Here is a 27027-nt window from a genome sequence, read left to right on the forward strand (position 1 = left end):
AAATAAAGATGAAAGGGTGTGAAGTGGAGGCAGGAGGGTGTAAAATGTGTAAGGTTGGGTATAAATGGGTGAGGAAGATGCAAAGAAAGAGCCGATTTGTTGATGAATGAGGTGTGGCAGAGTGGAATGAGAGATTACAAATGTGTCAGCTTGAGTTGTAAGTATGTCAAGTTCGAGAAGGTGAAAGTGGCAGTGATTGTAGCGTATGCACCATGTGATGACAGGAGAGAGACAGAGAAAAACATGTTCTGGGATGAGCTGGAGGAAGCAGTGGGAGAAATGCCCAGGAGCTATAAAGTTATTGTAATGAGCGATATGAATGGAAGTGTAGGCAATGGTCCTGAGGATGACATAATGGGTTGTAATGGAGTACCGTACCAGGAGAAAATGATAATGGGAAGCGACTGAAGGATATGTGTCAGGAAAGGAGATTGTGCATTTGTTACTCTTATTTAAAACACAGAGATGCACATAAATATACATGGTACAGAGGGAATGAGGATCGTGTTGAAAGTAGTCTGACTGATTACGTGCTCGTAAGGTGATCGATGCTGGGAATGGCTGCTGATACGAGGGCTGTGAGAGGATGATGTGGAGGTCTGTCAGATCATATGACTGTATGTGTTAAACACGTTAGAAAATGGGATTCCTGCAGTAAGCTGGTTAGCCAATAATACACAGCAAAAATGTTGCAACACAGCTTATTCAAAGGTATATCTAAAATTTGAGAATAAGACAAGCATAGCCAGGTAACAGTCTACTGTTCAAGATTTTCACAGGTCTGAACAGCATGAGGACACAAGCACTTCGAATTTCGAGGTTGCACTGTATAAGCAGTTTCTTGATGTTAATGAAACCATTTGGCATGTCACTCAAAGTGGTCACCTGTATATATCACTACATCAAGTGGGGGGTACCCCACCTACCCCAAAGCATCATGATAAAAAACCTTCCAGTCAGTGCTAGATGACTGAATTCATGCACCTGTAGTTATCTATTATATTAATGAACATGACAAGAAACTATTGTTGTAAACGGTAATAGTTCTAAATACAGTACTGTAGTAGTGAAAATGCAACTTCATGCAATATTTTTATTATTCAAAGATTTTTGTACTGTATAAATTTACTGACTCATGAAATAAACTCTGCCCTAAAGTTATTCCTCACCTAGCATACGTTTTGTTAGCAATTTTTTTTTTTTTTTAGACAGTTAATAAAGATGGAACAGCAACAAAACAAAAACAGTTTCCACACACCAAGAGAACAAAATAAATTGCTAAGCCTTAGTTTCCTTTAACACTTTCACATCGGGTGGCATGGTGACGTGCCACTGAACAAATGTCTGTAGCCATTGGGAGGCATATATATACGTGCTCTGGACTTTTTATATTTGCACACCAGTATTGGTGGACCAACAGTGGTTCAGCATCAGGAGGTAGCAAGACTGAAGTGTTGCCATCACAGGAGGGCTTTTTTAGTCTATTACTTTTGTCACGTACCAGAAGCACGATGAGGCATGCGGTACGAGATGTCTCGCTGCCGTGGCAGCCTACTTAGATCTGATGGAAGCAATGTCTGATGACTCAGATCATATTGTCAGATGAAAAAAAAAAAGCTTTCTTACCATTATACTAAACGGTATACATCTGGCAGTGGAGGAGCTCAAACCTTGCAGGTTTTGACAGCTCACAATACAGGCAATTATTATTATTATTTTTTTTTTTTTTCTTGCACTATGCTAGACATCATTTTACTCAGGAAATTATGGTCTATTTTTTGGTGTGGAATATTTTATCAAAACAATTCTCTTTATATCTCTCAAAACCCCCGTGTGTGGGACAAAAAAAAAAAAAAAAAAGGGGTTAAGCTTCACTTTCATGACATCCTGTATAATGATATGTGAGGAATTACTGTAGAATTAATTTGCCTAAAATGTTAACACCGCTGATATCAACAGAGCTTAGTCACTCTTATTGAGAATGGTGGTTCATGGTAGTTCACTTGAATATGGCACTCCTATAATACTTCAGCTCTTGGATACTCTCCCTGATGTCATCTAGTGCACGATGGCTAACCTTCTTGGTTGGAGCAGAGGTAAACTCTTCTGGGTACCAGCGTCTATGGACAAAGAAAACCGTGAGTGAAAGGCATACAGAAAAGCAATGAAGAAATTAAAACCGATCCCATGTTAGACCATTCAACATGTAGGGACCTGAGGCTACGCTACTGTGATTCAGCACTTTATTTTATTTTTTTTTTTTTTTTTTTTTTTGCCGCTAGCATTTATTTATAAATATTTGCTTTTTTAGTTAGTTCTTTTTACGGGGTGGGGCACTAACCCACCACCAACCCTTTTAGTCGCCTCGTACAACAAGCAGGGATACTAGGGGAGTATTCTTGAAACCCCCCTACCCCCAGGGGGTCAAATGATGGGTGACAGAGTGACTTGGAGGCGTTTTGTCTGCGGCCACCCTTTGCGGGATTAGGGCGTCGGGCTATAGACAGATAGATAGATTTATTTATAATGTTTTGTCAAAAACCATGGGCAGAATGGAGTGTACCCAAGGCTGTAAGCTATTGGTTGAGCCATTCAGCTCTCCACTCGGCGAAATGCTTAAGCAAAGTAGCAATATTTTTGCTATACAGTATTTAGCATATTTTAGGGTAATTTTGACATTCTGCAATGTTTGTGACTTACATGAGTAAGATAGTACTGTCTGATGAATTCCTTAATACTCTGTTTTCATTTGGGACATTTCATTCCTAAAGCTAACAAGTTTCTGGCATTACACAACCAACAGACATAAAGTCAAACCTCCTTGACCACTGTTGTCTTGACTGAGATCACTGGAGAAAAAATATATATATACAGTCATCTCGTGTAAAGTGCGTGAATATAGGCGACACAGCCCGTCACACTTTATAAGTTCGTACTTTACAAAGCATAGGATACCATGTTAAAAAGGCTTTATGGGCGACATCCTGAAAAATGCTCACAGACATCAGCAAAACTGTCAACAACTTTCCTTAAAACAAGTGTGAAGAACCCCAACAAAGTGCTATCTCTAAAATGAAACTTGTCGCAAACATTAATATTACTGTAGATAGCCGGAGTAACAGACAAATATATAGCTTTCTAGGAGTAACTACCCACTTTATATATGACTGGAAGCTACACTCAATAATGTTATCCTGTCAGACATTTGCAAGTTGTCGCACTTCAGAGAATATCCTAGCTCACTTTGGGGATGTATTTAATTTTTTAAAGATCACCAACAGTGTCTTATGTAATTACAGACAATGCATCAAACATTTAGATTAAAGTTTTCTCCTTGACTGGACCCAGACCCCCCAAAACAAGAATATCGCATTCTACAGGTAGATGAGTCTGACAGTAGTTCTGGGAATATCTCTGAATCAGATAGTGAATCTCTTGACGTATAAAACCTTTCACATGATGTTTATCACACACAATGCAGCTAGTAAAAGGTGGAATGATGGAAGCTGGATCCCTAAATAAGGTTATATCAAATGTGCTGGCTCTGGTAGCAACCGTCAAAAAAATAAAAAAAATAAAAAAAGCTATTCATGTGACTGATTTGCTAGAGGGAGAGGCCAGATCATTTCGCACAGCAACACTAACAAGATGGTCTTCTGAAGTTAATATGATTAAGTCCTTACTGGAAATTCGTGAAGATAAATTGGACAAACCAGAGGCTACTGTATCTAAACGTACTCATCACAATCAGTCTGCGCTTACTGCACTGGTAGCAGTCTTGCCACCTTTTGCTGAAGCAACAAATTCACACAAAGTCAGAACATTGTCACATCTAGCTACTGTACGCCATACCATGTGTCCTAGGGCTGAAATCTGAGTTCGGTAACATGCAGTTGAAGTACGGCAAGACATCTCACTGTAAAACTTAAAGTCAATCCAAACTCGACTGACACCTTATGAAGAACAGCTTCTGTCTTCTGTTTAGCTGCTGCCTTATACCTCAGGTTCAAAAATTGGTGCACTGTCCACACCTAAGCTGGTCGGTGCCTACAATGATGGTGCATGTCTGTGGCTTCCGATGGCTTTGAGGAATTCAAAGATGAAGCCCTACTTGAGGAGTCGATTCCCACGTGGTGGAGACCACTAACTCTCTATTCCCTAGCCTCAGAACCCTTTACCTCAAACCCACCTTAAGTATCTATATGCTACATGCTTCTGCGTTATTATGCCCTTTTCATCATTTTCTACAATCACTGCTGTGTGTTTCTGATCCTACCATAACACTCTGTATGTATTTAGTGGGTCTAAAACTGTATATAAAATATATAATTCAGGTTTATGAGTGGGGTAGCCGGTACTAGTTGGGATAAATTCTACAGGTTCTGTGTTTTCATTATTGCACAATTTTGTTATCACACACAAGGAGCAGCACCAATTATGCATGATAAACAAGGGATCACTGTACATTATTAACAGGCTACTGCCTGCACAGCTTCTGCAATGCAGGGTGAACAAGGAAACTGACATTTAATTTTTATGAAATCATCATGCATGACATCCAATACAGTAGTCTCCTCTCCACAAACTCTTCAATCTGTAGAAAGCTGTGGAAAGTATAATCTCGTATTTACGTGGACACCTGCCAGCTCTGATCTCCTGTCAATTCACCCCCTCGAGGCAGTTTAAGCTGCAGATGGACTAAACCTCGGATTAAGTGCCTCAGTAGCTCATAACTTCATCCTCAATATCTATGATTTTGGATTACGTAGTAATCTACGTTTTAAACCAGGGATTGGGTTAAAAGCCAAGATTTGAATGTGGGCGTATGACTTTCATACAATGGACAGATAGGCTAGATATACTTTCATATCACAGCAAAATATTTGCAAATGCTAGGACCTGGAAAAAAAACAAAAAAACTCTGACAGGACATCTCCCCCAAATTAGAAGTGTATGGGTTATGGGTAGGCAGCTTGCTTACTCTACCTGAAGGCATTTCATAACTGAAAACCCTCCAGCTGCATCTTGGGAATGAAACCTATGTGCATGATATGGCTATGCCTCCAACTAGGATGTTTTAAACATTAGACCAGTGTGATGTGTGGAAGGATGCTGATGAAAAGGGAATCCCAACATGATCTAATGGAAAAGAAAATGATTATAGCCTAAAGACATTCTTCTGGGTACCCTGAACTACTGTACACTAAGTTCGTAGAGAATGGTGCAGAAAGTGGAAGAAAAGGGGAACAACTGTATGGGGATGGACAAGGAAGGATGGATCTGGAAGAAAGGAGAGAGGATATGAAAACAATGACCTAAAGCTAAAAAGTAAAATACAAAATACTGTACAGTACTGTATTGTAACTGTAGCTACATTTACAAGAGAATAACAGTTCCAGCATGAATGAGAACTAAACTCTAATGTAACGAGACTGACCTGCAAAGCTCTTTCACAGTGGAAACGTCAACAATGCGATAATGGAGATATTTCATTAACTTTGGCATGTACTTGTCTAGGAACTTCTTGTCCGCATGGACAGAGTTGCCAGCAAGTGGTGCCTTGCCTGAAAAGTAAGGCTCAGTTAGTGTTTACAGTAACAAAGTACTTTATTGCTGTAATTATTATGAATGAAACAATACCTTCAGTAATGAAGCTATTTCCTTCTGCGGAGTTCCTGCAGACACCAAAACTGTGTTAACCAAGTACTACGGTATTTGAAAACCATTATAAAGGTCTAATTGCTTCTGGCCACTTCACCAGTCACTCTTTTGTTTGCATGCATGCATATCTGCAATAAATATCCTAAACCCCTTGCCAACATAAAAATGCTACAACAGCACAGTACACCTGTACACATGCATTCACACATGCACATAGGGACTTATGACATCAAGATCTGCTCAGCTGTGTTACAGCTGTTCTTGGCCACCTCCATGGTATAAATGTTACATTTTTACCTACTGCACTGTAGGAGAAAAAAAAAGTTAGATACTAATGCATTACTTGAGAAATTGGTGTACAGTACTAACATATTTTGTTCTAGCTAACACCCAATAACTACTGAGAATAATCATTGGAGGCAATCATCAGTAATGTATGGGTTAATGAAACAATTACACAAGGGAGCCACATCTCTAACAACAGAAAAATTTTGCAGTCTATCCCCATATTCTCTAATAACAGAAAAAGTTTGCAGTCTATCCATATACTGTACTGTAGGTGAACACACAATGAAATTTACGACGAAGTGAGACACTTGGAAGGAGGAAGTGTTCACTTTCAACATTTGACACGTGCTTTTTTCAGAAAAGATGCCAATACCTACAAAAACTTGTCAACTTCAGCACTCAGTTATCTCCCTAGGCCACCATGCTTACCATCAAGTCTGTGTAGATAAACATTCAAGACGACAAGAATGGATGTAAGAAAGCAGTTTACATAAATGAAGTGTGGAATATAATGGAAGCACCCATACCCCAATATCTGGCAGTGTTGTGTACCAGTGGGAGTGTTTGGTCAGCAAAGTATGTTGGATATCAAAGCAATTTTCCCAATAAGATACTCGAGAAAAGCCAGAGATGCATTCCAGACCCAAGCCCAAACTCTAGTACACCTCACTTAATCAACAGAGACTGACACAGAAACACCATAGGTAATGTTATTATCCTTATAAACAATACTATTACTAAAAAATGGCACATCAAACATCACATGCAAGAGGGTTGGATGGTGCGACATTCTGTGTTTAACACCACTTCTGGGCACTAAACAGCCAGGCAGGTCGTTGTCAGTATGCCAAGTGGGGGTGGAGGAGGGTAGGGGGATGGGGAGACTAGCAGGGGTGGGGGAGGGTGGGGGGATGGGGAGACAAGCAGGGGTGGGGGAGGGTGGGGGCACAGGGAAGGAGACAAGAAAGCCAAACAGCCCTACAACTCTCCCCCCCCTAATCTCACTCACTCACTCACCACTGTCACTCACTCACCACTATCACACACACACACACACACACACACAAAGTGTCAGAGTCAACATGTCTGTCTCCTCGCTCTGCACTAGCCACCTTTGGCCACAACTGGCCATACCTAAATAGTATCTTTATATGAGTGAAGCTCTGTACCAGATTAAACTAAATGGTGTTCTAATATAGTAGGGCAAATTTAAGCAAAAGTGTTGTCCAAATAGCAGAATACAGCCAATCAGTGCAGGAATATGCTGATCAAGCTTCAAGTTGTTTCGTCTAACTCAGGCGAGTAACGGGGTGATGCATAAATGTAAGTAGTGGAAATAACTGGGTTATGTATAATTAACGTAAATGAGAATGATGAATGTTTTATTGAAATCTTTATTTCACCTGTTTCTGCTGTCACCTCTCACCTTTCTCAGTGTGCTGGGCAACAAATTGAAGCAGCTGGTCTTCAGCAGCACTGAGAGATATGGTGCTCTTCCTGCAGGCCTCTGTCAACCCTGACTGTGGCAAAGATAATAATTCAGTGTCACGTGCTATAATATATACTGAAGTATGCAAGCTGTGGTGTAAGCCTTATGAAACAACTGCTGTAGTCATCAATACCCTCAGCACTTTAATATTCCTAAACTGATGATTAACCTTAAGACAACATGGAACTGCAAATACAATACCATCATACAGATAATGCTATGGCTGTTATATAATTATTCATAAAAGTTTGTGCACCTAAAAACAACCTTAGGCAGTTGTTTGAATGCTTATGCCAGAAGGAAACCCTGAAGTTTCATTTCCTGCACTAGAAAATATTGTATGATAAGCAGGCTGACAGGCATGGCAGACTGATACCACTAGACATGGATGTGCACTGTTAAACTCTACAGCAGGTTATCAAGACTGAAAAGAGGGAAAAACTACCTACATGCAAAAAAATATTCCTGGTTGAATTTTCCTAGTTCGTTTCATTTCGTTTAATTTTTAAAGGCTCCAACATGCTTGCATGTGTCGGCCCTGGTCATCTAATGGCTTTCCACACTGCACGATCCATTGCAGCCTCCCTGTTCATTCCCTTAACCCTGAGGTCACACTTAATGACCTCGTCCCATGTCTTTCTTGGTCTACCCATCATAACCCCACCTCCAATATTAACACTTCTCACCTTCCTCACCCAATTATCATCCCCCATCCTCTCCACATGTCCAAACCATCTCAATCTACCTCTCCTCATCACAACACCAATACACTCCAGTCCCATCCTACCTCTCAACTCTTCCATCGTAAACCCAGCCCCCCCGGACCTTGCACACAGGGACGCACTACACATCCATCTAATCATTGTCATTTCTGTACGTCTGAGCCAGCGAATATCCAACTCCTTAACTGCCCAGGTCTCACTACCATACAGCATTACACTCCTAACACAAGCTGCATACAAAGACCCCTTGCCCTGTATACCTCTCTTCTAGCCCTACGCTTGGCAGCCAAGTATTCCTCCTTGCTACCACCCTTCTTCCATTCCCAGAAAAGCCTTCTTTTCTCCTTAACTTCAGCTTCTACACTCTCATCCCACCACCAAGTTACTTTATGTCTTGGTGGTCCTCTTGTCCAACCGCATGTTACATCAGTAACTCTGTACTGTTCATTAACGCCACTGTCTACAGCTCCCTGTTCAGCCACCACTCTCCTCATCTCACTATAGAAGGCATCCCTTACTACTTGGTTTTTCGGCTTCCATATTTTCCTCCTAGGTACATAAGACCTCTTTTTCATCACTCGTTCTTTAAGCACCATATCACAAATCCTCAGTATCACTGCTTTTGGCATTTATCAAGGAAGCATTGTTTCAAGTGTCTGGGTAATTGAGGTGGTTGTTTCTAAAGTTGTGATACCAGTAAATGCTATGCTAGTTTATTCAGATTAATGAAAGTCACTGATAACTCCAATCAAGAAGACAGGGTGGTACGATTAAGATCTATATGGATATATAAGGTGTTTACAATAAGGAGAAGCTATTGTAATCATTAACTACAAGAAAGACCTTAGTTACAACCAACCCTTCCATGATGTTCCCTGCACCAGTCATTCATGCGATCAAGCACTTCATCCTCCACCTTCAGCACCAGGTTTGGTCCCTCAACCACAACATTCAGTTCACTGTCCGTCACTATTACTGCTGCCTCCATGATCTCCTCCTTTGACACATCCAGACCTGTCATCTGGAGAATGAAAAAGAATTGTTAGGTAAATTTCTATTTACTGTCAGATGCCTTAATCCCATAAGGGGTGGCTACAAGAAGCCTATGCAAATTTAATTTTGTTATATTGGGCTCACCATCCACTCACTCGATGTAGTGCTGTTGTTGAGTGTCTGACCTTTCCTCTCCTCCATCCTTCTTTCCTTTCATCCTCTTCTGTCTTTCTTTCCTTCATTCTTTCCTTGTCCTTCTGCCTATGGGTGACTTTACACTCCCTCTTCTGTCTTTCTTTCCTTCATTCTTTCCTCTTCCTTTTGCCTGTGGGTGACTCTACACTGAGTGACAAGCCAAATGGTTTCCTGAACACCAGGAAACCATTTCCTACGCTGGGTGGTAACCATATAACCAAATTTTGGTGCCTGGTGGTTTAGTGGGTAATTATTGCACTCCAATTGGATTGAGACCGTGAAGGTTTATATCCAAGGGGTGGTCGGGGTTGATTGCTCACTCAGGGATGAGTGAGGCTGGTCACTCTCATCTTAAATGTCGGGACCAATTGCCTAGCCCCGGACTCCTTCGTTCCTCATGGGGCAATGTAGGATTGGATGATGGATGTATGGATGGTAAAGTTAGGTTAGCTCATTTTAACACAGATGTGATAATGAAGAGAGAGAGGATCTAAGAATCTCCACTCCACCTCTAAGTACCAGACTTTGTGTCAATTCCATTTTACCAGTTCCAGTTCAAATTTTGAGAGGAATCAGCAAAGGTCAAAGTTAGATGGCAAAGTCTAATGTTCATCCCTTAGACCCTAAGACCTATGGGTGGGCACAAGGGTATGACACTGTGTGTGTTCCGTCTTGTTAGTATATATATTTAGGTAGAAGTTTTTAGTACCGGTATCTTATTTTATGCGGTAAAGTATGAAAACTTTAATATAAAGTCCAAACACTTCATTATACACTCAAACCTATCTCTGCACATAGAATCATATGCTGCTAAATGGCTATTTTACAAATGTCCAAACCAATACACCATTATGAAGCTGTGCTAGGCAAATGAATTTTATCCTAATATCAACATCCCCACAGCCTGCCTTTAGCTTTGCCTTTGCTACATTGATAGCAGGACATTTTGGCATGCACAGTAATTAGTAGCTAGTCTGCTGAACTATTTACTTGTATAATTCATTAAAAAATAAAATCAAAATGTTCTGTATGAGTGACTTACAATACCTGCTGTAGTTTGACTCTGGGAGTGCAGGTAACTCTTCCTCCTCTCCTTTAGCATCTTGTGTAGAGAGGTACGTAAAGCCCTCACTTTATCAAACCCTACTGCAGTACATCAGAATCTGGATTTATCAAACACCTCTGACCCCACCAAACTTCTTTGGCTATACCTAACTAAAGCTGATAAATGGGGCACATCATGCGACAACTCCAAACTGCTGGCAACGTGTAGGGTGAATGCCAACACAGTTGCCAGGGTAGATAGACCCACAAGCAGGCAACTTGCTACATGAGTTACGTAACACAAGGGAGACAGCCTGGTGGCATCAGTCTAGCACCATCTGCACACAAATATACATATGCATTTAACTGTTTTGGTGGTAGGTGGTGGCGACCATCATCCACTCACTTGATGTAGTGCTACCTACTTCTTCCTTAGCCTTTATCATTCTTTTTCTGAGCCTGCCCTCCTCTCTTCCTATATCTCCCATCTTTCCTGTCACTTCTTACTGCTCTTTTTTCTTTTACAGATGGCTTTACATTGAGTGACAAGCCAAATGGTTTCCTGTAAGCCAAGAAACCATTTACAATGCTGGGTGATAACCATATAACCAACCCATAAGTGCTCCCTACACGTCAACAAGTGGGTTGGTGGAGGGTTAGTGCCCCTCCCCATAAAACCAATAACTCAAAGTCAAATGGCCACCCCTTACGGGATAATTGTGTCTGGCAATAGATAGATAGATAGATTTAACGGTTTTCCATAGGCAGAGCTACAGGCACTAAGAATTTTTTTTTTTTATTACTAAATATAGGAGTGAGATGCACAGATGGATATGAGTAGAACAAAAAGCAGATGACTAATTAAGCAAGTTATGCAATACAAAGGAGACAGCCTTGTGCCCCATGCCTGCATGCATGTTTACGTAAACATTTTATTATTTTCCACTGAAGGAGCTACAACCACCATGAATCTTTTGTTATTTAACAAAGGTGAGAGTGAGAAGTGTGTGGTAATCATAGGGGCATTTGTCTTCTTAGTATAATAAGAAAAGTGTATGGTAGGATACTTATAGACAGAGTTAGAGAAAGAACAGAGAAATTAGTTGGAGAAGAACAGGGAGGCTTTAGGAAAGGAAGAGGTTGTGTAGATCAGATATTCATTCTTAGATCTTTAGTGGAAAATTTTCTAGAGAAGGGAAAGAAGTTGTATGCGGCTTTCATGGATTTGGAGAAAGCATATGACAGGGTGGATAGACAAGGATTGTGGAAAGTGTTAAGAATATATGGAGTAGATGGGAAGTTGTTGAATGCTGTGAAGAGTATTTATGTAAGATGGTGCGAAGGCTGCAGTGCGTGTGGATGGTGAACTAAGTGAATTTTTCTCTTTGAAAGTTGGTTTGAAACAGGGATGTGTCATGTCTCCATGGTTGTTCAATCTGTACAGGGATGGGGTAATAAAAGAGGTACAAGGTAGGGTAGTGAATGTTGGAGTGGCCCTGGTGAGAGAGGATAGTGTTTGGAAAGTCCCTGTACTGTTGTTTGCAGATGATACTGTGTTGTTGAGTGAAGACGAAGAGGAGCTGCAAGGCATGGTGGATGAGTTTGAGAGAGTGTGTAAGAAATGGAATCTAAAGGTGAATGCAGGGAAGAGTAAAGTGATGGTCTTTGAGAGAGGTGAAGTTAGTGAATGTACAGCGAGGTTGGATGGTGAGGAATTGGAAAATGTGAGTACGTTTAAGTACTTGGGTAGTGTGATGAGTAAGGATGGAGGTTTGGAGGGTGAAGTGCTTGAAAGGGTACAGCAGGGAAGAAAGGTTGCTGGTTCTTTGAAAGCAGTGATAAGAAACAGGGAAGTGAGCATGGAAGTGAAAAAGTTACTACATGACAGTATTGTGATACCAACTCTAACGTACGGAAGTGAAGCTTGGACATTGTTGGAAGGACACAAGTCAAGAGTGAAAGCAGTGGAAATGAGTTACTTAAGAGGAGCCTGTGAAGTCACGTGGAGAGACAGGCTGACAAATGAGGATGTAAAGGAGCGTTGTGGTGTTGATGTGGATGTGATAGGAAGCGTTATGAGGAACACACTGAGGTGGTTTGGCCATGTGGAGAGGATGGAGGGTGAAAGACTGACGAAAGAGAGTGTATGTGAGTGAGGTGAAGGGGGGAAGAGGGAGGGGGAGGCCGAGGATGAGATGGAGGGATGGGTTGGAGAGGTATATGAGAGACGGGGGTGTGAGCTGGGAGCAGGGCAGTGAAATGGCGGGGGACAGGGCGACTTGGAGGCGATTTGTTTGTGGCCACCCCAAACGGGATTGAGGCGTCTGGGAATAGATAGATAGGATTTTGATGCGATCTGAGTTGTTTTTTACTTCATTTTTTCGGAAAATGCTTGATTTCACCTACTTGTCCAATCAAAGTTCATGATTAGAAAAGAGGGGTAATGAGGCACAAAAATGAAGGTCAAAAACATTCGAATCACATCAAAAACTATCAGAAAAATATATTGCACTACCTGCGGCGTGTACTGTCCACTTGTAAAAATATATCGAGAGCTTCTACATGTTCATCGTAAACATTTCAACATGCTCCGTAATACATACCCTTTCCCCTATTCATCTGCTACTAGCTCACTGCTGTAAGTCTACGGTAAAGTGACAGTACCTCCCCGTAAAACAAATAACTCAGTCAATGGCCACCTCTTACGGGATAGTGGCGTCTGCCAATACATAGATACCGTAGATCTCGCATTTTTATACCAGAACTCACCTCCAAATCGACCCACACCAGTCTCTCGTTTAGCCTAGGCACTTTGGCAGGGGTTTCACCCTTAGACGTCATGGTAGAGGAGAAAGTGACTCTGAAATCGCGTGTCAGGGAGGTAACGGTCCTGAGAGCGGGAGAAGTGTGTCGTAAGGTTGCGTGTAGCGTCCGTATCCATGCCGCTACCATCATTTGTAAACAATCATGGCTCATCTTCATCGCGGGACATACGCGGATTGGAGTTCCAATTGATCTTGATTTGTTGGCGAAACCAGAGTTTATGATCAAGATTATGCTTTATCTGGGCGTTTATTTTCATTATTAGCTCCAGACCTCCCGAGAGAGTCGAGACATAGTTTTATTAGCCTGTCTTAAGTTGAGTAAAATAGTCTAGATGTACCCAGACTGAATCAAGAAATACTGCAGCCTACGTCCTCGAGTTCCTATCTACCAAGACCTTCTCAATTATCAGCGCCATCCTGGAAACAAAAATTATTTTCAAGTTAGTGCCAGATGATTTTATTATGAATTATAGGAACCTGAGGGTGTTTATAATACCGCCATCAAATTTCTCACGGTCGCGAAAACTCTTTTGTTCTAGCTGACGCCAGGTGTGTTAAAATATTTCAAGCAATCATAGTGAGTATATGGGAGACTGTGTTACTATTGTATCATTATTAACCCTTTCATAGTCACGAAAACTTCTAGTATTCTTAATTTCTTTCCCAGATAACGCAAGACGATTTTATTTAGCCATAGAGGCTGAGCGTGTCAATGACGCTAAAACACGAATTCAATTCAGTAATTCAGCAACTGAGTAAACAGACCAGCAGTTTTAACCTCTTCAGTCTCGGGGCTGTTCGGCCAGACTGCCAAGGGAACAACTACTATCCCTTCAGTCTGAGATATTCCTTTCAGTTTAACTGTTGCAGTCTGTTGACTACTTTTTTGGCCCGTCACACATACGCGAGGCCCATACTGCTTGGGCAACGCGCGCGCCCTCAGACCCCTCCGTGGTCTCCTTCTGGGGGGGTGTCGCCATGTCCCGGTGGTGCTCGGCTGCCACGGTGGGTATTTCAATTTTATTCTCTTCTTTCCATTTCCAAGCGATTTGACTCAACTTCTTCATTAAGGTGACGTCTTTTTGTGTTTTTATTTATGATATACTTTAACGATTTTATTTTAGAAAGGCCTCTTCACACCGAAGGGTTTACTGAAGCCAATAAATAACCCCTTCAGTTGGGGGGGGAGGGGATTCAAGGCATTCTCCTTACGCCAAACTTTAAAAAAAAAAAAAAAAAAAAAACGAAGAAGAAGAAGACTGGGGAGGTGAGGGCCGTTGTGGGCTTGGTTAGGTATGCAGGAAGGTGGAGTGTATGTGCTTGGTCAGGTGAAGCGTTGCAATAGCGTAGCGTTACTATGCTTTTGTTTAGTTGAGTGTACGTATCAGAATGTACCATATCGGCCAATTGTCCTTACACAGGTCTGGGATTTTGAGCTAATAGGACGATTTTACAGTCAGTCCAACTCGCTTGAATATTGCTATAGTTCTTTTGCCTTAACTTGGCCTAGATTGTTTAGTTTTTGCACCTTATTGCATGTAGTTCAACGGCAGAAAAGGGACAATGCTATGGCTCAGCGTCGATCCCACAGTACTTCCTCGTGACTAGCATCAGATTCTTGTGTTAATTCCAAGAAACACGATGGAAAGAGCAACATTAGACCAAATTAAAGTAGTTAAAGTAAAAGGAGCATAGTTAACTTCGCAAAATCACATTACAGTAAGGAAAGACATGTGAAAAATACTGATCGCAGTTGTACAATCGGCATCACAAGTACTCTCGCCTGTCTGCTCCTCTCTCCACGGATTTTGAAAACTGTCCTGTAGCACAAAAAAAAAAAAAAAAGTCAGATTTAGAGGCGACAGAACTTTAATGCCGACTCTACATTGACTTCCGTTTGTGTACTCACCAATCAGGCGACTGGGTGACTGACGCTGCCTCCTGTGCGGGGTGACGTAAGAACGGGAGGGGCGCGGAAGCCATTTTGATGGGTGTGCTGGCAGGGAAGGGTTTGCTGTGTGACGAAAGGGAGTGGGATTCAGTAACAGAGGGAACGGTTTCCCTCTTCTTGTCCCCCGCCCACACCCTCGCCTTCACTCTCACTGTCACCCTTACCCTCGCCCTCACTCTCACTGTCACCCTCACCCTCGTCCTCACTCGCACTCTTACCCTTTCCCTCTCCCTTTTCTTCACCCTCTCTCTCTCTCTCTCTCTCTCTCTCTCTCTCTCTCTCTCTCTCTCTCTCTCTCTTACCAAGACAGACAGTCGGCAAGTATCACGAGCTTGAATAAAATCGTCTGGACGCAGCAAGGACAGAGTGTAAATGAAGTACCCTCACAGTGTGGGAATTAATAGTCGGGTATGGGTACTAAGCGGCAACTAAAATCAAGTAAATACGTAAATAAATAAACAAGAAGGCTCACTCATAGAGTACAACACCCGCGACCATCTTGTCTAAGGACAGAATATCTGACTTTGTACTGCAACCCTGACCTTTGACTGATTACCCTTAAAATCGAATTACTTTATTCTTGTCTAACCCTTAACCCTTCCACCAGTCTGAGTTAACTTTCCCCACTGACCTTAACCTTTGACTGATTGTTCCACAAAGGCTCTCCTTTTCCTTGTTTTAACCTGACCCATCCTACAAAGCTTAGTCAACATCGGATAAAAAGCGCTTTAATTTGACCCTGGCTTATGGCCGTAGCCTTTGACGTGGTTTAAAAAAACACCAGGTCAGCCTATTGAGTAAACCGCAACACATCCATCAAGTTAGAACCCAATCAGATCAAAACTATTTTAGTTAGTTTCTTCACACACAGACATACTGGTTGAAATTTGACATTGCCTTTTGATCTTGACCTTTGACTGATTGGTCTCAAAATTGAAGCCCTTCGTCCTTCCTTGACCCGCAACCCTACCACCAAGTTTGGTTCATGTTAGATCAAAACTGTGAGTTGCCGGTGCCCTGTTACCTTGGCCTTTGACATTTTCCATTAACTATCACCTCTGACTGATTATTTTCAAAACTGGATTCTTTAATTGCTGTGATATCATCAAGCCTTCCCCCCTCCAGAAAAAAGCCGGGGGGGGGACTTAAAATGGATAAAACTGTTTACGTTGATCTTAACCCATGACCTTGAACTTTGACCTACTGTAACACAAACACACACACACACACACACACACACACACACACACACACACACACACACACACACACACACACACACACACACACACACACACACACACACACACAAAGATTTACTTCTTAGCTGTGTCTCAATTCTTACACTAAGCTTGGTTAAAATCGGATCAAAGCTTTTTGATTTTTTTTTTTTTAACACACACACACAAGTACGCTCACATCAGCAGACTGAACCGTCCCGGCAACACATGAGATACTGCCACATGAGTTTCCAGTGGGGCGCTATTTACGGGCCACCCTGTAAAATGATATATACGGACGGACTTCAAGTAAACTCCATGCATATAAAACACTGGTAGGCTCATATCATGTATGGAAATCTGAAGTGCATTCCTGCTGTCGTCTGTACCTGGTGGCATAATAAACATATAAAATTATATGGACAAAAATAGAAATCGCGTCCTAGTACTGAAGTATTTAAGCGTTCAATGTCATGGGTGCTGAGAGGTAAAAAAAAAAAATAATAATGACGCTGGTTTGTCACTTTAAGGGTTTGGGAATCATGTTAAGCGCAAACAAATACAGCTGACAAGTACGGTACCAGACACATGGACCAAGTCGGCTAAAAACAACAAAAACAAAGTAGAAATTACGCCCTCATAATGTGAAGGGCTTAACTTTCAGAGTAAGGGTACAAAGAGGTAAAATACAGCAGTTATCAGACACATTTCACACGGGTGCAGCAGTTGGACACACAGCTAAGTACCAGGAGTAGTGTTGCAAATTCACAGCCACAAAAACCACTAAATTCACTGTCAAAAGCTGCTACATTATCGCCTAGTATAAAAATTTCTAAAATATTGATAAAAATGAGCCTATAATCACCAGAATATTGCTGGAGAAGAGCCTGTAATTACCGGAATATCGATAAACCTTTGGAGCGAGAGAAAAGCAGGTTCCTCAGCCGGCAAGAACTCCGCGTCTGAGTACAAATCGTCTGAAAGTAACAAGAACAATTTACCTCAGAGGAACTCGTACTGAAGGGGTTAACGCTCCGGTGTACTACTATCTATCTATCTATAGCCAGACGCCATAATCCCGTAAGGGGTGGCCGTTTATCTTTGAGTTAGAGGTTTTATGGGGAGGGGCACTAGCCCTCCGCCAACCCACTTGTTGACACGTAGAGAGTATAGGTTGGTTATATGGTTATCACCCAGCGTTGTAAATGGTTTCCTGGCTTACAGGAAACCATTAGGTTTCTCACTCAATGTAAACCCAACTGAAGAGTAAAGAAGAGTAATACAAAGTGACAGGAATGATAAATTAGGAGAAATAGGAAGAGAGAAGGGCAGACACAGAAGAAGCATAAGGTGAAGGAAGAAATAGGTAGCATTACATCAAATGAGTGGATGATGGTCGCCACCACCTACCACCATGGATACTAAGCGTTAATAAATAGCTAAATAAAAAAGCAAGAGGCCAGATTTATCGGGGTTTAGAGTTGTGCATAAAGCTAACACATTCAGTCCGATGACGCATTTTTACATTCTTCCTACCTCCAGACGACTTTATTCAGCTTCATAACTATCACACCGATCGGGTTAACGAAATCTGCATCTCACCCTTCCGTTCGAAATTTCTTCCCCACGCCGAATGAAAACAAGTCTGAAGGTCGTAAATATACAATAAAAATTACGCCACGGTAGTGAGGTGGATAGCAATTTCAGCCATGAGCCGAACTATTCTTCTGTGACGGCAATATACTCGTAAAGCACACATCAAAAGGAGTATGAGGAAGAAGGATACTCTCTGTCGCCTGGGGAGGAATGAGGAATGCGGAAGACAGGGCACAAAGGAGATAAAGTGGATTGTCAGCGAACCAGGAGCTTGAATAAAACCGTATGATCATATGAAGAATAAAATAACACGCTCCCGAGAGCCGTACAGTACAGGTCAAGCCTCCATCTTACCGTCCTGAGCGACAACATAAATAGACAGCGCAAGAGGACACACTTCGGGTTCAAGAGGTCGTTCCAGACTTTCGTCTTTTTGCAGTGTATTTCACGTGGTTCAGTGGCAGAAAAAGGCAGTGCTGCTGCTTTACATCCTTATCCACAGCGTTTCTTCATGACTAGTATCATAAGCTATATTAATCTATTATTACAACTCAGCATTCAAGATGGACAGGGAGTAATTTTAGCCCAATTTAAAGTAAAAAGAATACAGTATTCTGCGTGACTATGAAGATTTCGCAACATTTCTTTAGCAATTCATTCTGCACAATACACCTCAATATCCTTTAGTGTGTCATTGATGCAAAGTATGTCGATATCAAAACCACACAAATAACATGCAAGAGAAATTTATTGTGTAATGTGGAAAATAAATAGCTAAAGAAGAGTTGCTACGAAGGCTCCTGTGCCATCTGGAATATGGCCGCCAGACAAACAGCCTGCAAGTACCCTGGGCCTCGGGCTTTACGCGCCCAACTTTCCTGAATTGCCTCATTCATACCAGTTACACCGGCCCTCCTGCACCAACACACAAACTTGCACCAACACAGGGATCCATGAATAATAATTGCCCTGCTAACAATACACTCAAACTTAACCCTTCAGCCCTACCACGTCTTTGCTTTGTTGCTCAAAGGGTAACTCCTGTGATAATAATACACTAAAACTTACCACGTCTTTGCTATGTTAACGAAAATAACTAAAAATAGAAAGTGCTCCGAGAGCGCATACCTCAGCCCATGCCATTGCCATTAAAAAGGATCCGGATCCGCCCTAAAATTTAATCAATTCTTTCTTGGTCCGTGACCCACGTTTCCACAAAATTTCACTGAAAACTTTTGAAGATATTGTGCGGGATACTCCGGATCCAGATCCAGATTTGGCCCAAAATTTAATCATTTCTTCCTTGGTCCATGGCCCACCTTTCCACGAAATTTCATCAATATCCGTTCACAACTTTCTGAGCAATCCTGCTAGCAAACAGACAAACAAACCAACGTGGGGTAAAACCTAACCTCTTGGCGGAGGCAACAGTACACCCACACTTAACCTTTCAGCTCTGCTATGTCCTCGCTATGTTGGCTAAAAGAATATTTGCTGTGATATTACACACACTTAACCCTTCGAATTGGAGAGTTGAGAGCGTTTAGTACTGGTGAAATTATTTTTAGCAGAGCAAAGAACAGACTTAACACGATTCCGGTCAGAAACATAAAAAAGATGTGATTCAGGGGTGAGTTGGCTCTGGTACCTTTTATAGGCCCTCTCCTTGTTGTGGACAGCATTAGAACAACGGTGATTAAACCAAGGCTTTCGTGCATTAATCAAAGGATATGAGAAGGGAATGTGTGCTTCCATGCCCGAGAGAATAACCTCCGTAATGTGCAAGGCGCACTTAGATGGCTCCCTGTCATGGAAGCAATAATCATTCCACGGTAAATCAAAGAAGTTTGTTCATCTGTATCAATGTATATGTTACAGGGAATTTGTATAACAAGTGATTTCATGAAATCGCTAATGAATTCGTAACATGATTTTAAATTAGGATGGGTTAATTAAGGTTAGGTTCATTTAGTCTGTGGTTAGGTTAGGCTGTGATAATCTAGGTTAAGTTTAAGTTAGGTTAGGCTAGGTTGGGTTAGGTTAATTTATATGAATGCTAAGTTATGTTACCCATTCATCAAATTTAACCTAACCTAACCTAACCTAAGTTCACTAACCTAGCCCAACCTAACCTAAACTTAACCTAGATTATCCCAGCCTACCCTGACTGCAGCCTAAATGAACCTAAGCTTAGTTAATCCACCCTATTTTAAACTCATTTCACGAATTCCCTAGGAATTTTATGAAATCACTGGTTACACAAATTCTCTAACATATATACATATATTTTGCCAGGAGCTTCAATCCCGTAAGGTGTGGCCACAAACAAATTCCCTGTGTCGTCCTGTCCCCCGCCATTTCACTGCCCTACCCCCAGCTCACACACCCCTCTCTCATGTACTCCCTTTCCACTCCATCCCTCCATCTCATCCTCGGCCTCCCCCTCCCTCTCTCCCCCTCCTCCTAATCAACATACACTGTCTTCGTTAGCCTCTTGCTCTCCATCCTCTCCACATGGCCAAACCACCTTAGTCCATTTCTCATAATGCTTTTTATCACACCCACGCCAGAACACTCCTTCGCCTCCTCATTTGTTAGTCTATCTCACCACGTAACTCCACATGCTGCTCTCAAGCAACTCACTCTTGACTTGTCCTTCCAACAAGGTACTATCATGCAGCGACTTTTTTACTTCCATACTCACTTCCCTGTTTCTTATCACTGCTTTCAAAGAACCAGCAACCTTTTTTTTTCCTGCTGAACCCTTCTCAAGCATTTCATCCTGCAAACTTTCATCTTCACGCATCACACTACCCAAGTACAGTACTTAAATGCACTCACATTTTCCATTTCCTCATCCTCCAGTCTCACTGTACATTCAATGACTTCACTTCTCTCGAAGACCATAACTTTGCTTTTCCCTCCATTAACCTTTTGATTCCGTTTCTTACATACTCTCCGATACCCATTCACCAAACTTTGCAGTTCCCTATCATCTTCACTCAACAATACATTATTATCTGAAAACAACAGTGTCTATATATATATATATATATATATATATCATCATATCAGCCGTTTGAGTGTCCACTGCAGGACCGGCCTATCCCGACTGAAGTGGGGACGATACAGCCAGTATATCTCTACCAAGTGGCTTAGGCAGTAGAGATTGTATGTAGGGTGAGAAGTGCTTGTAAGTGTAATTGTAGTGTTGGAGTGGCTTTGGATGTGTGTGTAGTCTGTGAACCAAGTGTAATCGGCCTACGCAAGCCGACTGAGTGCAAGCATACTTTATAGTATGCGACACTGGTTCAATCACAGCACCCCTTGTGTCCGCCAATGCAGTACGTGGCCTGAAGAACGCTCCCGAAGGTTATTACCCTGACGAGCTGCGAACCCTCGTTCTTCAGTGTACAAACACACGAATCACAATATTTAATATCCCATCCACTCTCTGCACTACACACAGTTTCTCATGAATCCCGTCTGCACTTGTGTAGCTCTTGACTTTCTGCTTGTATGCCACACCAGAGCTACACACCCATTATGTTAGCGGATACTAATAGCCTATTCCATTATGCAATCCTCTTACAGATGCCACGCTCAGACCATTGCTTTTTATCAAGGCCTTCATTGCACCAACATTTTCCTGCACTGTGCCGCTCTACTTTCCACCTGTTTTGCACACACATCTCTTTTCTATCACCAAGTCGTCTCCCTCCTTCACCAGAATATCACACTGGTGTCACCGTCTCTCAACAACCATCACATTACTTTCATTTACATTTGCTTTCAAGACACATAGCTTTGAGACGTCAACAAAATTGCCCACCAATATGTAAAGTTCCTGTTTACTATTAGCCGGCAGCAAAGCATCATCTGCATATAATCAGATTTGAAGTAATCCACCATTCACACTTCATTGTTATTCCCATCCCATGAACCCCATAAATATATTTTACAGTAATTTTAACAAGCATGCTCCATCGTCTCATTACCAATACTTGATCTGCACACACCCTATCACTCCTACAGCGTCCCTGTTGGTCACTCGCCAACCCTTCTGATATATCCCTTACATTATCACATTTCTTCCATATGTCTTTCTTTCTACACTAAACAGACCTGTACCACGATAATTTTCTTACACACTTCTATCACCATTATTTTTTTTACAAGGGCACAGTCACAGCCATCTTCCACCCTGGTGATTCACTTGTCCGAGCCTTCTTACATATTACTAAAAAAAACTTAATTCCCGTCTCACCGCTATACTTAATTATCTCTGCATCAATCTCAACATTTAATGCCTTCCCATTTTTTAACTGTTTCACAGCATTCTCCACTTCAGCCATTTCTCCGGCACCACATTCCTTCCCTCCACGCCACCAAGCCCAATCCTGCTTACCGCTGCTCTCCTCTCACTATTCCGGTTCGCCAGTTTCAAAAAATTCTTTCCATCTATTTCTTACTTCACTTATATTCTAGTGCCCTTGCATTTTATGTATACATGAGTACATACATACATACCTGTAGATACACACACACACACACACACACACACACACACACACACACATATATATATATATATATATATATATATATATATATATATATATATATATATATACATACAATAGTGTGTGTGTGTGTGTGTGAGTGTGTGTGTGTGTGAGAGAGAGAGAGAGAGAGAGAGAGAGAGATATTAGACTATTCTAAATTGAAAAAGGAGAGAAACTGATTTTGTCATTAAGTGTAAGAACAGATAACTTTGTGCATGGGTAGTTAATAGGCAAACCTGAAATAAAGCATTACTACAGTGATACTGATGAAAGAGAGACATTTTAAACAGAGATATGTTTGCATCGCCTCGCCACCAGTTCTACTCCCACCAGGACTGCGTTGGCGTACGACAACATTTATCCCCAGACAGTGAAGTTACAGAGTCTGAGGTCACTGACTTTCCGAGCAAAGGTTATGACATATATCCCGTGCAATATGAGGGCGTATTGCACAGCCAGGGACGTGGGAGTCAATGTAGCAGCACACTCTTCTTTCTCCCTAGTCATATCTCTCACCTTCCTTACGGGTCTCATCCCTTGCCAACCCTCTTACCTTATGTATCTCTCTTGCTTTCTATATTTACCCTCTTGTACACACACACACACACACACACACACACACACACACACTCTCTCTCTCTCTCTCTCTCTCTCTCTCTTTCGGCCATATATCTCACCCAATATACACGTCTCATCCTTTCTTCATGGCCATACTTTAAGCATCTCTACCACTGTCAGCTTTCTCATCTTCCACATGTATTTCTTGTCAATTATAGAATGTGCGACGGAGGTTTAACTTCTTCCCTAGCCTTAGCTGTCCCTCAACTATCTGACATCTCTTCCCTTACCAATTCTTTCACATTAAACTTTTCCAGACATTAATACTGATCCACTTCCTTGCCGTCATCCTCGTAACCACCTTGAGGTAGACGAGGCAGCCGCCTTGTCTGGCATCTCCTCTCCCCCTCCCATCCTTTAGCACCCTGCTCAATCCACCCCCACCCTAAAGTCCAGGGACTTGTTCTGATCGCGTTCATAACTTCAAACTGATCCCTGTCATCCTCACCCCGCAGTGCTTGTGGGTGAGTCACCGGGAGTGAACCAGTCCAACTCAGAACTTGACTAAATATTATCAAATGGTTGGTTGTAGAAACATTTCAGTTATATTAAGGGTAATGAGACAGACCAACTAGTCTCCAGTATCATCAGAGTAAAATTTAATTGAGCTTCTGTAGTCACTACAGTGCAGCGACCAGCACTTGCTTGTTTACTGTTTAACATGATGCTAATAATCCTTTCTAGCATGTATGAAAATGCCGAATTGCAGAACACATTTATATAACTGAATGCAGTGCACCCAACCCCTAAAGATGGCATTAACAGAAACATAGAACTGTAGCAACATTTTTGAAATTTTCAGTTACTTAATTTAAATCTGTTCAAATTCACCTGCAGTTGCATTATTTGGTGCTAGAGCTAAAAAAAAAAATTACGGGGGAGCATGCCCCCGGACCCCCCTAGTAAGGCTGTGTTCGCCTCGTCCGTTTTCAAGTCCTGGTTACGGACCTGTTGCCGTAAACTAAGTTACAGACTTCCACACTGGAAAGTAGGAAATGTGTTCGGGACGGCGGTGACCGAATCGGTAGAGAGGTGGCCTGTAGTTCTTAAGAACCCATGTCACAGTGAATCATTACGTTTGTCACTCATTGCAGAGACACCAGAACGCTGCACAACATCGAGTGAGTTGGTGGTTGGCGTCCCCCACCTATCACACAATTGCACACTTTAAAAAAAAATACAGTGCAACATCGCAATATAAAAATGAAGCATGCAGGCTGGCTGGCTGTTGCAAGAGAGAGAGAGAGAGAGAGAGAGAGAGAGAGGATGATGATGATGGATGGAGGACACGGGATCTGACCAGAATATTAAACCCAGCCTCGTCACGGAAACATTTTGTCTTCCGTAAGTGCTGCAGGTACTCACAGGCTCTATTTACATGTTATATTTTGATATGGTCTGTTTGTAGGACTGACTGGCTGGCTCTCATTAGATTTTTTTTCTTTATGATGTCTCTTTTGTTGTCTCTGTTCGTCATTTCTTCTCTTTCTTCATGTCCCCCTCCCCCTTTTTTTTGTCTACCTCTACTCTCCTCTCCTCTTCTCTCTTCTTTTCAGTCTCCTCTCTTCTTCTCTTCTCTTCTTTTTATTTCTCTCTTATTTTCACAGTTCTTTCCTCTCTTCTTCTCTCCTCTTCTATTTCTCGTCTTTTAGAATATCTCCTCTCCTCCCCTCCAGTCCTCTCTCTCTCTCTCTCTCTCTCTCTCTCTCTCTCTCTCTCTCTCTCTCTCTCTCTCAAAATAATTAAACTACGTCGATTTATATGACTTGTTTTCAGTGTGCTTTTTATTTTTCAGCTGAAGGTATCTTTCAAGCTGATTTAATTTCTCTGATGCAAGTTACAAGAAAACAAAGGGTGTTCTTGAGTTAAAAGGTCAGACCCATCGACCACAAGTAAGCAACTGGTTTTGTGCGGTCGTTCTGCAGGTTCAGTTTGTTTCCTGGATGTAGCAAAGATAAACAAAAAAGAAAAAAGCAAAAATGGTTACAATTTCACCATCATGTGTTCCATTTTCCATCAATCTGTTCAGTACGACAGATTTTTTTGAGTTAAATAAAATCTAGGGTTAGCAAAAAAGAAAAGAAGGGGAAAGAATACTTTTAAATTGTTACATTCTCCCCACCACTTGTTCCCTTTGGCGGTGTAATTTTGTATTCTGGCCACGCAGACCAACACTTAGCTGTACATGTTGCCATCATTTTGCGTTTTTTGATGCCCTTTTTTCCTTTTTTTTTTTTTCTATTTTCCCCACGGCCTTTTAGTGTGTGTTTTTCCGACACCGGGTGGTCTAATGAGCTGAGACACCTGTCGGGGAAAGGGTCATGTGTCTTGTACGTGCTGATTCGAATCCCTCAAGAATGATTTGTTTATTTGTTTATTTATTTATTTATTTATATATGTATGTATGCATGTGTGTGTGTGTGTATATATATATATATATATATATATATATATATATATATATATATATATATATATATATATATATATATATATATATATATATATATAATAGATGGCGTATCGATGTTCAGTCTCGGACCAATTAAAATCACGGTTACATGTGTTTTGTATATTTGCAAAATTACAGCCAAATTTCTGAAAACTTTCCTGTAGATTTCCATAATATCTGGAGATTTAGTCCAAGAATTTTTTTTTTTTCTATATAGCCATCAAAATATTAGTTGATATACAGATATTTCTGTAGACCTTGCAACTACAAGGGTGTTGAAAATATCGACGCTGATGATTTTCATAGCATCAGCATAAATCGCGTTTGAGACAGATAAATATCGTTTTAAAAAAGTTTTAACATGTTATCCAGTACTTGCCGAACAATGTTATGCTCCGATTTAGCCGGAAGAAAGTGGCCAGTTTCTGTATCTGGTATGTTAATATTTTCTTGCACTCTCTCAGTATTCAAGAGATTAAAGGATAATAAAAGAGAACACTGAGGCGAAACATTCAATATATATTGCTAAGGAAAGGCTGTTTTCTGGCGACCCAAGCTGACGACAGTAAGACCTTAAGATCGGTGTCGCGGCAGTATGAATTCCTGCCCGTCTTCTCCCTACAACCTCTTCCTTGGTTGTTTATCTGTGTATGACCATAATATTATCTTGCGTGGTTTTAAGGCAAACTTTGTCGGTAATACGATATAAAGAACACACAGTAGAACAGTTAAGTCTGTCTCGTGTTCAGTTTCGTCTTACAAATATTCCCAACTCCTTTCAGCCCAGTTGATGGTTAGATGTAGTTAAACTGGTGGGTAAATCTAGCTAGTAACGAAGGACACTCATTTTTACGTCATATAGATAAAGCTCTTGGAATTTTATGCATCCACAGCGTAGTTTTCAAGCTGTGACAGTGGTTCATTTCCCTCAGGTGATAACAAACCGAGTATAATAGGCAAAAAATGAATAAATAAATACATAAACAGGGAATAGGTGTAAGAAACTTCCTCAGTCCACAAGAATGTCGGCCCATGACTTATAAACGGAGATAATCATGTTCTTATCTGCGGCATCTAATCTCTGTCCGTCACATAATACAGAACTGGCGGTTGCATTTAATGTACGTGGCTTCTGATATACCGTAATACCTCATCCTTGGTGATTTACTCTGCACATTACGCCTCAGTATCCTCTTGTATGTCATTGGCGGAAACTGCGTAGATGTTAAGGCAGTATAAGTAGCATGCAAGAGAATGTTAAGGTGTAATATGCAAAATAAAACAAGGTAAAGTCGCCCTTCCTGAAGATCGGAACGTGGGATTCGGCACTGCAATCAAAGTATCTGCTTGAAGAATCTGTTTGAATAGGATGGAATAGACAAGCAGGCTAGATTCGAATATGCTTGGC

The 27027-nt window shown here is 41.4% G+C and overlaps 1 protein-coding gene across 1 annotated transcript; it reads right to left on the minus strand.

The window, feature by feature from the left end:
- Positions 1–1628: 1628 nt before the first annotated feature.
- Positions 1629–13333, minus strand: LOC145397846 (oligoribonuclease, mitochondrial). The gene is made up of 5 exons (XM_080270885.1): positions 13162–13333; positions 9020–9181; positions 7376–7469; positions 5438–5564; positions 1629–2120 (listed from the first exon to the last, which is right to left on the minus strand). The coding sequence occupies exons 1-5, from the start codon at positions 13231–13233 to the stop codon at positions 2000–2002; spliced, it is 576 nt and encodes a 191-aa protein (XP_080127011.1). The 5' UTR covers positions 13234–13333; the 3' UTR covers positions 1629–1999.
- Between the last annotated feature and the right edge of the window lie 13694 nt (positions 13334–27027).

The sequence above is a fragment of the Coenobita brevimanus genome, chromosome 5, assembly GCF_032717465.1.
Source record: "Coenobita brevimanus isolate Jiangsu-jjx chromosome 5, ASM3271746v2, whole genome shotgun sequence".
In the NCBI taxonomy this organism is placed as follows: Eukaryota; Metazoa; Arthropoda; class Malacostraca; order Decapoda; family Coenobitidae; genus Coenobita; species Coenobita brevimanus.

Excerpts from the sequence above, each read along its gene's own strand:
- LOC145397846 (XM_080270885.1), bottom strand. The coding sequence starts at position 13,233 with ATGACGTCTAAGGGTGAAACCCCTGCCAAAGTGCCTAGGCTAAACGAG. Across the intron at positions 7,470-9,019 it reads GCAGGGAACATCATGGAAGG|TCAGGGTTGACAGAGGCCTG; the intron begins GTTGGTTGTAAC and ends TCTTTGCCACAG. Across the intron at positions 5,565-7,375 it reads TGCCCAGCACACTGAGAAAG|GCAAGGCACCACTTGCTGGC; the intron begins GTGAGAGGTGAC and ends CTTACTTTTCAG.